The sequence below is a fragment of the Berghia stephanieae genome, chromosome 5 (genome assembly GCF_034508935.2).
Source record: "Berghia stephanieae isolate SIO BIC M18660-M18661 chromosome 5, UCSD_Bste_1.3, whole genome shotgun sequence".
Classification (NCBI taxonomy): domain Eukaryota; kingdom Metazoa; phylum Mollusca; class Gastropoda; order Nudibranchia; family Aeolidiidae; genus Berghia; species Berghia stephanieae.
Genome location: NC_088364.1, coordinates 14,265,313 through 14,278,223, shown reverse-complemented (window position 1 = coordinate 14,278,223; position 12,911 = coordinate 14,265,313). Strand labels below are relative to the sequence as shown.

The 12,911-nt window shown below is 37.7% G+C and overlaps 1 protein-coding gene across 2 annotated transcripts in view; it reads right to left on the bottom strand.

Moving 5' to 3' along the window:
• LOC144972463 (phosphatidylinositol N-acetylglucosaminyltransferase subunit Q-like) overlaps positions 1–11,055 on the bottom strand; it is a 33,285-nt gene extending 22,230 nt beyond the window's left edge. Inside the window, exons 1-6 of one of the 2 annotated variants that reach the window (XM_078913657.1) lie at positions 10,307–11,055; positions 5,206–5,325; positions 4,127–4,247; positions 3,433–3,559; positions 2,788–2,941; positions 2,159–2,351 (exon numbers count right to left, since the gene is read on the bottom strand). In XM_078913657.1, the coding sequence (XP_078769783.1) occupies positions 2,159–2,351; positions 2,788–2,941; positions 3,433–3,559; positions 4,127–4,247; positions 5,206–5,325; positions 10,307–10,992 (1,401 nt within the window). In that variant the 5' untranslated portion in view covers positions 10,993–11,055. The remainder of the gene's footprint in view (positions 1–2,158; positions 2,352–2,787; positions 2,942–3,432; positions 3,560–4,126; positions 4,248–5,205; positions 5,326–10,306) is intronic. The other variant, XM_078913659.1, reaches the window with a different exon arrangement.
• Between the last annotated feature and the right edge of the window lie 1,856 nt (positions 11,056–12,911).

Sequence of the window (12,911 nt, the reverse complement as noted above, 5' to 3'; positions counted from 1 at the left end):
TGGTGGTGTCATTTTTGGGTGCTTGCGAAAATTTTCTTCTAGTGTCCTATCCGTGTAGTGTACGTGTTTGTGTGCTGGGTTGTCGTGCAGCGATGTGACCTTAGTAACATACTGGAGAGCCAGTTTTTTCCTCCTGAGATGGAGAGGTGGCTCATCTGCCTCAGCATAAAGGCTTGCCACTGGAGAAGTGCGGAAAGCCCCGAGTGCCAAGCGCAGTCCCTGATGATGAATTGGGTCCAGCATGCCTAAGTAGGATGGTTTTGCAGAGCCGTATACAAAAGATGCGTAGTCCAGTTTTGATCGAATAAGGGTTCGGTATATCTTTAGAAGAGTGTTTGTGTCCGAACCCAATTCCATACTCGACAGAACTCTCATTATTCTCATTGCTTTCATGCATCGCAGTCTGAGATCTTTGATATGGGCAAGGAAATTTAGTTTCCTATCAAAGATCAAACCCAGGAATCGGGCTTCGTCCTTTACCTCAATTCTGGAATTGTTGAGATAAAGGTCAGGCTGTCTAATGCAGGTGCGTTTTCGGCAGAAGTGGACAGCTACTGTTTTTGATGGGGAGAAGGAGAAACCATTGAGATTTGCCCACTCCGACAGTTTGTTTAGTTGGAGTTGTAACTGTCTCTCAATGGTGTCCATACTCGATTTACTTCGATAGCATACAAGAAAGTCATCAACATATAAGGAACAGTCAACATTCTGTCTCATTGCATTCACTATTGAGTTTATTTTAATCTTAAACAGAATGGGAGACAGAAAGCTACCCTGTGGAACTCCCTCTTCCTGATCAAATGGATCAGAAAAGGTGGATCCTGCTTTGACCTGAAAGGATCTGTTGTTTAAAAATGCTCTGACAAACATTGGAAGGTTTCCTCGTAGACCAAGATTGTGCAGATCTTTGAGGATTCTGAATTTCCAAGTTGTGTCAAAGGACTTCTCGAGGTCAAAGAAGATTGCTACCAAGTGCTCACCTTTGGCAAAGGCCTCACGAATGAAGCTCTCTAGTCGAACAAGGTGATCAACAGTTGATCTGTTCTTTCGAAAGCCACATTGGAGGAGGGAGAGGGAGTTGTTGTGTTCCAAGTAGAACATCAGACGCTTGTTGACCATTTTCTCCATCAGCTTGCATAGGCAGCTGGTGAGGGAGATTGGTCGGTAGTTTGAAGCGTCCGAATGGTCTTTCCCAGGTTTTGGGATTGGAATCACGGTGGCCAGATTCCAACTAGGTGGAAAAGTCTGTGTTGTCCATATCTTGTTATAAATATTCAAAAGGACAACTAGACTATCTTGTGGAAGATGTCGAAGTATTTCATAACTGATGTTGTCAGGACCCGGTGCTGTGACATTTGTGTCATGGAGGCAGGCACCCAACTCCTCAAGTGTAAATGGTTTGTTGTAGTCTTCAGTGTTTGTAGATGTAAAGTTTATTGGTGTGTTTTCTGCGTTTTGTTTATGGCGCAGAAATTGAGGTGTGTGGTGTGCAGACGAGGAGTTGTGAGTCAGCCTCTCGGCCAGAGTATTGGCAATTTCTTGTTCTGTTTCAGCCACGGATCCATCGGGACGTGTCAAGTGATTTAGTGAATCACTATCAGATCCCTTCAGTTTCCGTAACATCTTCCACACCCTGTTTAGGGGTGTCTGGCTATTTATTTTTGAGACAAAGTTTTGGAAGGATCTCCGTTTGTTTTCTCGGAAGATCTTCCTACACTTTGCTCGTAGTATCCTAAATGTTGTGAAATTCTCAGGGGTTGGGAATCTCATCGCTTTCCTGTATGCTTTTTTCTTCTCCCGTAGGGCCGCTCGACATTCCTCTGTAAACCAGGGATTGTGTTTTCTCGGTCTACCAGAGGTTGTTGGTATTGTCGAGCTGCAGATATTTGTTAAAATATTTTTGAATTTGTCATAGCTGTCCACCTCTGTCGTAAGGAGTCTGTGACACTCCTGGGAGAAAGTTTCCCAATCCGCTCGCCGAACACTCCAACGTGAGAGCTTTATAATAAAAATAACAAGAAGAAGAATTGATAAAGAACAATAATTGTAACAATGATAATGCACAGTAAACAATTATATCAACTATTTTTTTAAATAAACAAATTAATAAATAACGTGTAAAAAATACAGAATTTGACATAAATGAAAAGTTCCTTACCCCTGTAAAGACTGCATAATATAAAGCTGTAGTAGGAAGAAGAAATAACAGAACAGTAAACAGGAGAGTCCCCACAAACAGCTGGTCAGTGTTGTAGGCTGCAGAGTCAACGCGTGACCTCAGAGTATTCCATTTCTTGCCACGGAACAATCGCCACATTGATGACAATGCTGACACTTGCAAGTTGAATATCCTTCGGAGTACAGTAGAGCAAAAATGGTCCATTCAGTAAAAGAAACCAAATACAGAGTTCAATTTGTGCACTTAATAGTTCATGTAATTTCAAACACTATAAATATCTAACAACAAATATAATCCAGTTTTTATTCCATGCCTGGTATTATGCCAGAGTGAACTAGACACCAAATATTGAATTTTATATCAAAATTTGAGGCTTTGTTTCCATAAAATTCGTCAACAAAACCATTTTAATTCCATCTCCAGAGAAACAAATGAAAATTAAATCCTTCCACAAACTAACTTTACACTATTTTTCTTTCTTTCGAGACCTTTTCATCAAGGAGAAGAAGGACATCATAATTGATCGATATCGAAGAAAAATTTTCTAGACAAAATGAAAAAAAAGTGTTTTGTCAAGGTAACATTGATAATCCATATTGTGTGCTTACCTTGCAGCATAGACATAAAAGCAATAAATGTGCAAAGTCAGCATGGAGACAACGTCTTTCACCATACACAACTGGAAGGAAATGCCTATCACACCTGTCCATGATGCAAACTTTAGCAACCACGGCAATGCTGTTCTCAGAACATTCAAATAACCTGAATAAGTTAAAGTAAATAAATAAATGTTTTATATAAAAGCAATAAAAAGCAAAGAAATAAATGTTAAAACCACTTGATAAGTATAGAGTCGAGGAAGGATATATCAGGACCACAGAAAAAATATGAAAATAAGCATCATGTTGACATATCAGTTCTTCCAAAAAAAAAAAAAAAAAAAAAGAAAGGAAAACAAATGAAAAAAGCTACATAACAACAAGGGAAATCAATCTGGATAATTCAGGGGCCATTAATTGGACAGATTTAGAAAATTAGGACATTTCACTTAATATTAACTTTTGAAAGTCAGTTACTGTGGCCTGTTTCTGAAGGCCAGGAATCATTTTACAGACCTACAAATCTGTAATAATTGATGTATTTGTCTTGTTATATCCATAAAATAACAGTCATTTCAATATCACAACCTTTCTGATGCAATAATTTCCAACAGATTTCTCTACAACAACGGCTGCTTGCTTAACACAACTTACCTGTCCACAGGTAAATATGGTAGATAAAGAAGTGTCCCAGCATGCTAGTTAATTGAGAGTTGAGTTTAAGACCAGCTGGAGCTCCCATCAACCACTTGATGAGATCATTAGAGTGACTCGCCACATTCTGATATAAACAATTCAATAAAATTATACATCGATTTTCAAAGAGAGTGAAATTACTCAACTCATAAAAAAGGTTGACAGTTTTTAAACAATCATTTATACATTTGAATTAGTTGCTAGATGCAACTGACACAAAGTATTGAATTAGTTGCTAGATACAACTGACACAAAGTATTGAATTAGTTGCTAGATGCAACTGACACAAAGTATTGAAATAGTTGCTAGATACAACTGACACAAAGTATTCCCCAGAGTATAAATCAAACTTGGAATTACACATCTTACCTTACTGCCTGCAATTAAATGCTTAAACCATTTTTCGAATTTAAAATAAATAGCACTGACTTTAAATCTACCACAAAGCCTAACTATAAACTTACTTTTGGATCATATTTATCTTGTTCAATATATGATTCAATACATTAACAGCAAATAAATACAAAGTCTCAGATTCAACTGCAAAAATCAATTGCATCTCATATTACTTTTTTTTTACAGTTCAGTGATAATACCTGATATTTTAGTTGTAAAAAAAAAAAAAAAACAATGAGAAAGAGCTTATACTCACGTCTGCCCAATCGAGAATAGAAGTGGCCAAGTTGTCCGCAATATTGTAGGAGATGACAAAGTACAGCACATAAACCCCGATCATTGACTCAAAAATTTGTTGGCTGTAGATGTTGTATAGACTGGAGAATAAAAATAAAGCCTTAATAAACAAATGTACTTGTATGTCTTTAAAAAAAGGTATTGATGTCACTGAAATGTTATTCAGTATTTTGTCATTAAATTTTAGAAAATTAACTGCATTTGAGACGATTTAGCTCTAAAACACTGTGGAGACAGAATGCACACAGGCCAATTTAATGGACAAAGAGTTAAGAGATTAAGTAACTGTCGGGTCCCCGGTGCCTAAGAAAATGTAAGAGAAAATATTGTATCATGTTGCTAGTTTCCAGAGAGATTTGATGACCTTATAATATCAATACAGAATGTCTTTAATGTTGCCATGACATTGTTTTCTTGGCCAGCCCGTCAGCTGCTTGCCTAAGATTCTCATGTGAGACATTTGAGGCAGTAGTTCAGGTTCGTTCCTGTTAAATATCAAAACAACTTGACTTGTTGATGGGTGATATACTGCAGATATGGCCCATTTCAATTCTCTCTTATATTTCTTTAACTTTAATTTTTCTCAGGCACTCCATTTCTATTGCAACAATTTTGCCTTGTTGAATGGAGTTTGTCATTGTCAGCATAACATTGTAAACACAAGGAGAGATGGAAACAAAGCACAAATTGGAGAAACTATGACATGTGCTGGACAACAGGTTCTGTTAAAACTGCACTGACATAGACTTTGCAAGTCAGTGGATAACAATAGCTAGAAACAACTGAACAAGATATGAATGCATTTGCCAAAATGGAAATCAGAGAAGACTATCGAACTGGACAATCATATTGTGACTAATTTTGCTCACTCATTGCATTCATATAAAATTAGAGCTAATACCATGAAATAATAGTAGAAAAATGTTTCCTTAATTAAAGTTTGCTTGACATAGAAAACGAGAGGTTATGTGAGCAAAGAAATGGGCATCAAATAAAATACTAACTGTTGAAAAAGGATTGACATATATGATGACTTACATCAGTTTGTGAAATGGTTGCTTTTGGTCTAGTTTCAATATGCTGTGACTTCTCCTACATCTCTCCAATAAATGTTTTGAAAAGCTTGGGACACACAGTACATTCTTCAATGTTAGTGAACTGGGAAACAAAAATATTAAAGTGTAAATAAAAGCATTTAAAGTTCCAATTTCAACCCAGTTTGCATGTCATTTGCCAAATTATAATATTCCTGACCATTCAACTGTGATTGCAATGCTGGATGTTAAACCTGAGAGAAAGTGAATAGACCAGCATCTCATCCAAAGGGATACAGTCCAATAACTACTACAGACATCGTGATTAACTCAGACTCCATGGGCTGATGACTCTAAATCTAAAGGACTGGTTTTAACCCATTGCCGCCCAAATCGCCCGCTCAAAAAACATCTCAATCAGTCCAAATCGCCCGCCAGGTACCCAGCATCTTTGAACCCGTAAACTAAAAACGTGTGTAGAACCACTTCTTTTTATTTAGAAAACGAAAGTAGAGAAAGAGTGAAAGTGAAACTAGAAATTTCCAGATCGTTTTTATCTCAATTAGTTTGTCTGCTGTGATTTTTTGAAGTTTGTCGACCAAATCGGTTGTGGTAACGTCCTTTTTTTTTTTTTTGCTGGAATGGCGTTTGAATTCCTCAATTCTCGGGCGTGATCAACGTTTTTTAATGGATAGTGATGATGATAGTACTCATTCAGACACTGAATCAGACATTGAGGTTGAGTTGGATGCGCATTATGATGACATTGACAATGGGTTTCATGTGTTTTAATATTATTACATATTTTTCAACTTTAACATTTTTTTTCAAATCAAAATATGAATCAATAGTCCAAAACAATACATCAAATTAAAGGCCATTCATTCTTCTTTCCAAAACAGCTTTTATTTTGTTCTAGCATGCCTCCACGGCGAATAAAACTAACTTAATTTTTGACTCTTTAGTTTTTGCTTTGATCTTGCTGTATCCCCTGTGCCACCCACTGTGCATCTTCCCCTGTCGCCCATTCCACTCCCCTGATCACAGGCAAATCACTGATAACAGGGAACTTCACCTGTCACAAGTGATTAATTACCTGCACCTTCATCTGTTGAAACAAGGGGAGGTAAGCGAGGTCCGAAAACAAGGGTGATATTGTCAAAAAATTCATAAGAAATGCACTCCTTACATCATTTAATACTGGAAACCTATGTGTCACACACAATTTCTTCTTATTTTTTTTTAATATTTTAAATTTCTGTCGTAATTATATATATTTTTGTGAAGTGCCAATTGGATTATAAAGCAGATAAGAATATTTCAAATTAGTGAGTGAAATTGTTCTGTCCACCGTATATCATTGATTAAAATATTTTTTAAACATGTTTTGTCACCATGAGGGTCATATTTTCTTACACCCTAAAATAATTCAATAAATTTGCAATTAGTATGTCCAAGAAGTACGCTTAATTCACACGAAATAAAAAAGTTATGATTATTTATAATCTGGGCAATCCGTTGTGTGAAATAACATTATTATTTTTGGTTGAGTGATTTTATTTTTTTATATTAATTTTATTTGTGGTACTGAAATAATTTTTTGGGTACTTCAGACAAGGATGGAACATTCTCTTGAAACTCATGTAACAAAACTAAATAATCTATGTAGACTTTGTGGCAAAAGATATTTGAAAAGAGGAGGTGGGAGAAGCAATTTAAAAAGATAAAGAAAAAATTGCATGACATGAAAGAATGTAAATAAAGTATCATCGGACCAGTTAGAAAAGCAATACAACATGTTTTAGATCAGAATAAAATTGTCAGACAAGCATTTCACGGTGGCCACTTTATTGCCAATCACTGCCACAAATACATAAAGAAAGTAATCTACAGACACCTTACAAAGACAGCTATACATGCAGTTAGTACAAACACCCAAAGAGACACCCTAATCACGAAAATAATTCAACTTGAGATCAAATATAATACTTTAAATGACAGCTACAGAGATGTACATAAATTAGTATCCCATTCAAATCCCATGTCATCAGAAGAAATTAAAAGAGCAGAGGAAGCCGTCGCAAGGTATTTGCAGAATTACAGAGAAGCATTCCCTCACTCAATTACCCCCAAATTACATATATTGGAAATGCACTGCATTTACTGGTTGAAGCGATATAAGATAGGGTTAGGATTCCATGGCGAGCAAGGTGGTCAACTGCTCCATTCTAGCATAGGGAAGATTGAAAAAAGAGCAGGAGGACTTCGAAGTGAAAAAGCAAAATTGTCTTTCACAATGGAAACATCATTGCTTCAAGTTGAACCAGACGTCAGTACTTCATAAAGGCCCCTAATAATAATCCTACATATTAGAATGATATCTCTCCTTTCTGGTTGGTGTTGAAAATAGATGAGATACTATTGTTAAACTTGTTTATTTGTTTTCATAATGGTGTTGCATGCATAGTGATTAGACATGAAACTTTGTTAGTTGTGATGTGTGAAAATAGAAGAGAGAGTGATAGAAATATTTCTTAGTAAATTTATTACTGACAATGTGACCGGGAACGTGACAGACTATAGAATTTATATTATTAATTAATGAAATATGTCATCAAGTGAATCTTATTCATAAGGAATGATTGGATATCAGTTTTATAAGACACACACTAACACGTACCTTCCAGTCATCACTGTGACTGGCTAATTTGTGGACAGGATACTGGTGGATTTGATAAGGAGTTACCACAATATCAAGACCTCTCACAGGACTGCCAGGTCTGAACAGGCCATAAAACTTACATACACTTTTTCCTCATTCTCTTCTGCTTCTGATTATCCCAAAATTATTTGCCTGTACGGTGACTTATGCTATTTATTCACATGTTTCTTACCAATTATAGTTATGATCTTGCATTGAATTATAGTACAACTCATGGAGAGTGCCGTTGTAAAACCATTCGGTTCATAGCCATACAAATGGTATGACAATATTCTTTACATTATGAAGAACAAGAATATATGAATAAGAAAAAGTTACGTCAACGGATTATTGAGCAACGATTATTTGAAAATATCAATAAAATGCAGAATCGGAGAGAAAAAATACAGGTAGCGAAAATGCCGATGCCAGTAGCATGATGAGTCATCGACCTGTCACAACTTGATTAATTACCCTCCCACCAGTGGAGCGCTGGCTCAAACTAAAAGTTCGAGTTTTAGTCGCTGTGCCTCACATTCTTGCAATTAATTTTTTAATGAAGTGTACTATGACATTTGGAAGAGTTATCTCCCCTCGCATGGTCTGTGAGAGACATTTTTTCAGATTATGCCCGGGTAGCAATGGGTTAAAATCTTAAATGTAAAGACGTTTTATCAGAAATAAATATGAGTATGAAGCATTCAAAATTAGTCTTCGTCTGAAAATTAATTAAGGCAAATTTTGTATGATGCTAAAATCAGTTAAGCCACCTATCTTTAAATGGAGAGAGAGAGAGAGAGAGAGAGAGAGAGAGAGAGAGAGAGAGAGAGAGAGAGAGAGAGAGAGAGAGAGAGAGAGAGAGAGAGAGAGAGAGAGAGAGAGAGAGAAAGAGAGAGAGAGAGAGAGAGAGAGAGAGAGAGAGAGAGAGAGAGAGAGTTCTTGGACAGTTGAAGGTTAGTGTGTTGTGAGAGAATATATGTGTTTGCAAAGACGAAAAAGTGTTGAATTTTTGTCCAAAAAAAAAACATGGGTGTCGAATTAACTGGTGACTATATGCACCCGAAAGTCATGCATTGAAGTATGTGGTGATATTATACACCTGAAACATAGGCGTTGAATTATCTAGTGACCATATACACCCAAAACTCAGGTGTTGAGTTATCTGATGACAATATAGGTACACCCAAAACTCGTCAATAGATGATCCCTTTTTAATATTTTTTATACCACACAAACTGGTCTAAACTTGATTCTCCCAAAAATTGATCCATATATTCTAACCAGAGTCGACTTACTAGAGTAGTGCACTCTCCAATTCAAGGGGTCAATTACGTAAATAAATCTTCAATTTTAATAAAAATCTTACACTTTTTCTTCAATTTTGAACAGATTTACATTTTTTTTACAAAATGTTCTTTTTCAAATAAACACACTGAAAGAAATATGATGCAGACCATGTGGCTGAAGAAATCAGTTTGTAACATTCTTTCCTGAATGAACGACTTTTGAGATGCACTTTTGTTAATCACAATAACAGATGTTTACTAGTTGAAAATTGCCCTTGTGTTCAAATTGCAGTTTCCAAGGGTTTAAGCTTTTTAAACCCGAGATTCACTGCGGATGTATAATGGAGTTTTAATCTCAATTGCAATAACACTTTCGGAGTGTAGTAACCGGGCACCTAGCCTCAGGATCTACGTACACGGTAACCTTGTATCACGCTATGGGAGGGAGGGGTGAGGGGGCATTGAGCTTGGTGCACGGTAACTAATGACCTTGATTTCTTTTGTTTCCACCCCCACAACCTCCTTTTTGTGTGTTATAGGCAGAACGTAAGTAGCTGGACTGCCAGACGGCCACGACTAAATTGGCAAAACAGAGAATCTATAGTTTGGCATTAGACACCCCTTACCTGATATCTTGGTTTTTAATCCTAGCCTAGCGAGACAAAAATCCTACAACTACATGTATTTGCAAACTGAGCACAAAATTTTCATTTTACGATGAGATGGAAAGGGGAAGGGATGACACTATGACAAGAGAGAAGGGGAGGGGCGAGGGGCATGGGGGGAAGATGAAAGAAACAATGGGTTGCCTGATGATGTAGATCAAAAGAGTGTTAAGACTAAGATCTGGTGTTAGGTTAATGTAAGGTTGAATCTCGCTGCCTGTATTCATTATTATTATAATTGGTAAAATTGTAAATGTATTGATTGATTTTAAAAAATAACAAACGCACACACACACGACAGCGAGGTCCATCCATTGCTTGTATTGCAACGGCAAACGAGTCACCATGTGCGTAGATCATAATGCTATGTGCCCATCTAACAATTAGACTCTTAATCTTAAAAGTCTTAACATTTTTAATTTTAGATGACACTTCCTTTTCATTAAAACTTACCTGGAATTAAATATGAAATGAAGAAAGGAAAGCAGTGTCACAACAATAGAAGGTAAAATCCAAGTTGCATCCTTTAATAGTTGTGTATGCAATGCAGGGTTGTGCTTTTTAAAAAACAATTTTTCCCCTGGCAACCTTATATCATACTGGAAATGGTCAAGAGCCTGGCTTAATCTTTCACCGAGTACATCAGATGCTGTTGGAACTGTTCTGTCATCTCTACCACAGAAATCTTTTATTGGTGACATTGAGTTAATTACATTGTTTACATGGCAATATTGAGAGCTTAGAAGATAGGACTTCAGAATAGCTGAAGGTTCAAATACGATGCAAACTGGTGGTTCCTCTTCCCTACGTGTTCCGTTTTCACAGAAATTTAAACTTAGTTTACCCTTCACATTCACAAGATGAAGCACGCATTTGTCATCTCTTCTTAGAGAACTTTCAGCTCGTGATCTCACTTGTCTTTCGAAAGATTGTATGTTCTTCCCGTGCCAGTAACCAATGTTTGACCCCCGTTCAAATTCATCACAGTTTTGCCTCGTCGCTAGACCGAGAATATACAACTGTCGTGCATCGCGATCGATATAACCTGTCAAAAAACCAGGCGGTTTGTCCAGTAAACCTTGACAAATAAATACATTCCACTGTCTTTTCACACCATCGTAGAGGTGTTCCTCGTTCATTTTGGAAAAGAAACAGAAGTCTGAAACGAACTGGCCGCCACCAGTTCCACATTAGTCAGCGCTAGTGTTGGGTTATTTGATCGCTTTTACCCGATCGGCGACCGAGCGCCAAGCCACCAGTCAGTGCTCGATCTCAATGCCGGAAGAGCGAGTCAGTAAAACGATCACTCGATCGTAAAACGATCAAGCGGGTTGTGAGCTTGAGACGATCTTGACACGTGAGACGAGCTTGAGACGATCAGGATTCGAGCGAGCGGAGGGGTAACGAGTGTTTCGAATCATTTCAAATTCAAACGATCACAGTTTGCCATCCGATACCAATCGCCAATGTTTGCACACGGTAGTCTGTGGTTCTTCCACAGCCCTCACTCCTTGTCAGATGTTAGTGTGTCTGGGTGGCAGTGGCAGGGAAATTCGTATAGGTGTATCACGCGTGTGTGACAAGACTTCATTAAACCTACTAAAGTTTGACTATCACACACACACACACACACACACATACACACACACACACACACACACACACACACACACACTAAGGCTATTTCTATGACACACACGCATCCCTCTATCAATGAACACTCCTACAGTAGTGCGGCTATGTGGTCTAGTCATGACGTAACTATAGGTAGTACTCTAGTCGACCATGGGTCTCGTGCATTATAATGGTCTAGTGGTATGACACCCGCTTTGGTATCGGAAAGTCCTGGGTTCGAGCCTCGCGCTCGGTGCATAGTTGAGTCTTTGGACAAGGCTCTTTACTCACATTCTCTCACCGTACTCAGGTGTAAAATGAGTACCTGGCCGTTAACAGCGTTGTCTTTGTCTGAAAAATTGTAATATCGCCTAACAGGCGGCATGTCCCGTCCTAGATATTAAATGTTGCTGTTGACCGGGGACCCCTTTACAAAGCGCTTTGATCACATTTAGTGGATATTGTAAAGCTCAATTTTTTAAAGTAAAACATTAGCTTTGAATATGGAATGTTTCAATTTTAGATGCCTGTGTATTCTTTGTTAGTTCCCATCATCATCATCATCATCATCATCATCATCATCATCATCATCATCATCATCAGGGCAGCGGTACGGTCTTTGGTTGGCACCCGAAAGGTACCGAGTTCGATCACCCGCCGCTGAGTGGTCTTGAGCAAGTCACCTTGCCCTAACTAAATTTGCGGCGCTGCACTGCGGCTATCGCTTGGGTTATTCCAGTCTTCCCTTAGAATAGACCCGAAAGACGAATCTCCCCTATGGGATGAATAAAGGGAATTATGTTTAATTTATTTATCATCACCATCATATCAGCGGGATCATCATCATCACCACCACCACCACCACCACCCTAATAATAATGGATAAAATAAATATCAACACATTTCAATGTAATAATCAATCTAAAATCAATCAGTGCTCCTAAAAGACCCTTTGATTTCTTTGTCTAATTTGTTCCATACTTTTGGAGTCCCGACAAAGAAAGATTTTCAGCTAACTATAGTTTATATATGGGAATATTAATCAGTCGTTTATATTGGAATCGGAGTTGTCTAGCAGGTGTATTAGTTCAAAGCGCATTTCCAAGGATTTACCATGCTCAATGAACTTCACAATATTTAATTTAATTTATTCCTCCGGCACGCCATATCGACCATACATCCATTTCGTACAGTAGGTACCGATCGCTGTTTGGAGTCTTTTTGTATTAAAGCTCTTTACAATACCCGTCATTGCTTATAAGATAAGAATACATTCACACCTGAGTCAAGTGCCTGACACACGGACTTAACGTCTGGATCACAATTTTCAACAATCACTGTCACTCATCCGGCCATTGACAAGGCTTGATTTTGTGACAAGAGAAACCGTACCACTGAGCGACCGAACAAATAATCACCATCTGCGCCATCGTCATCATCATCA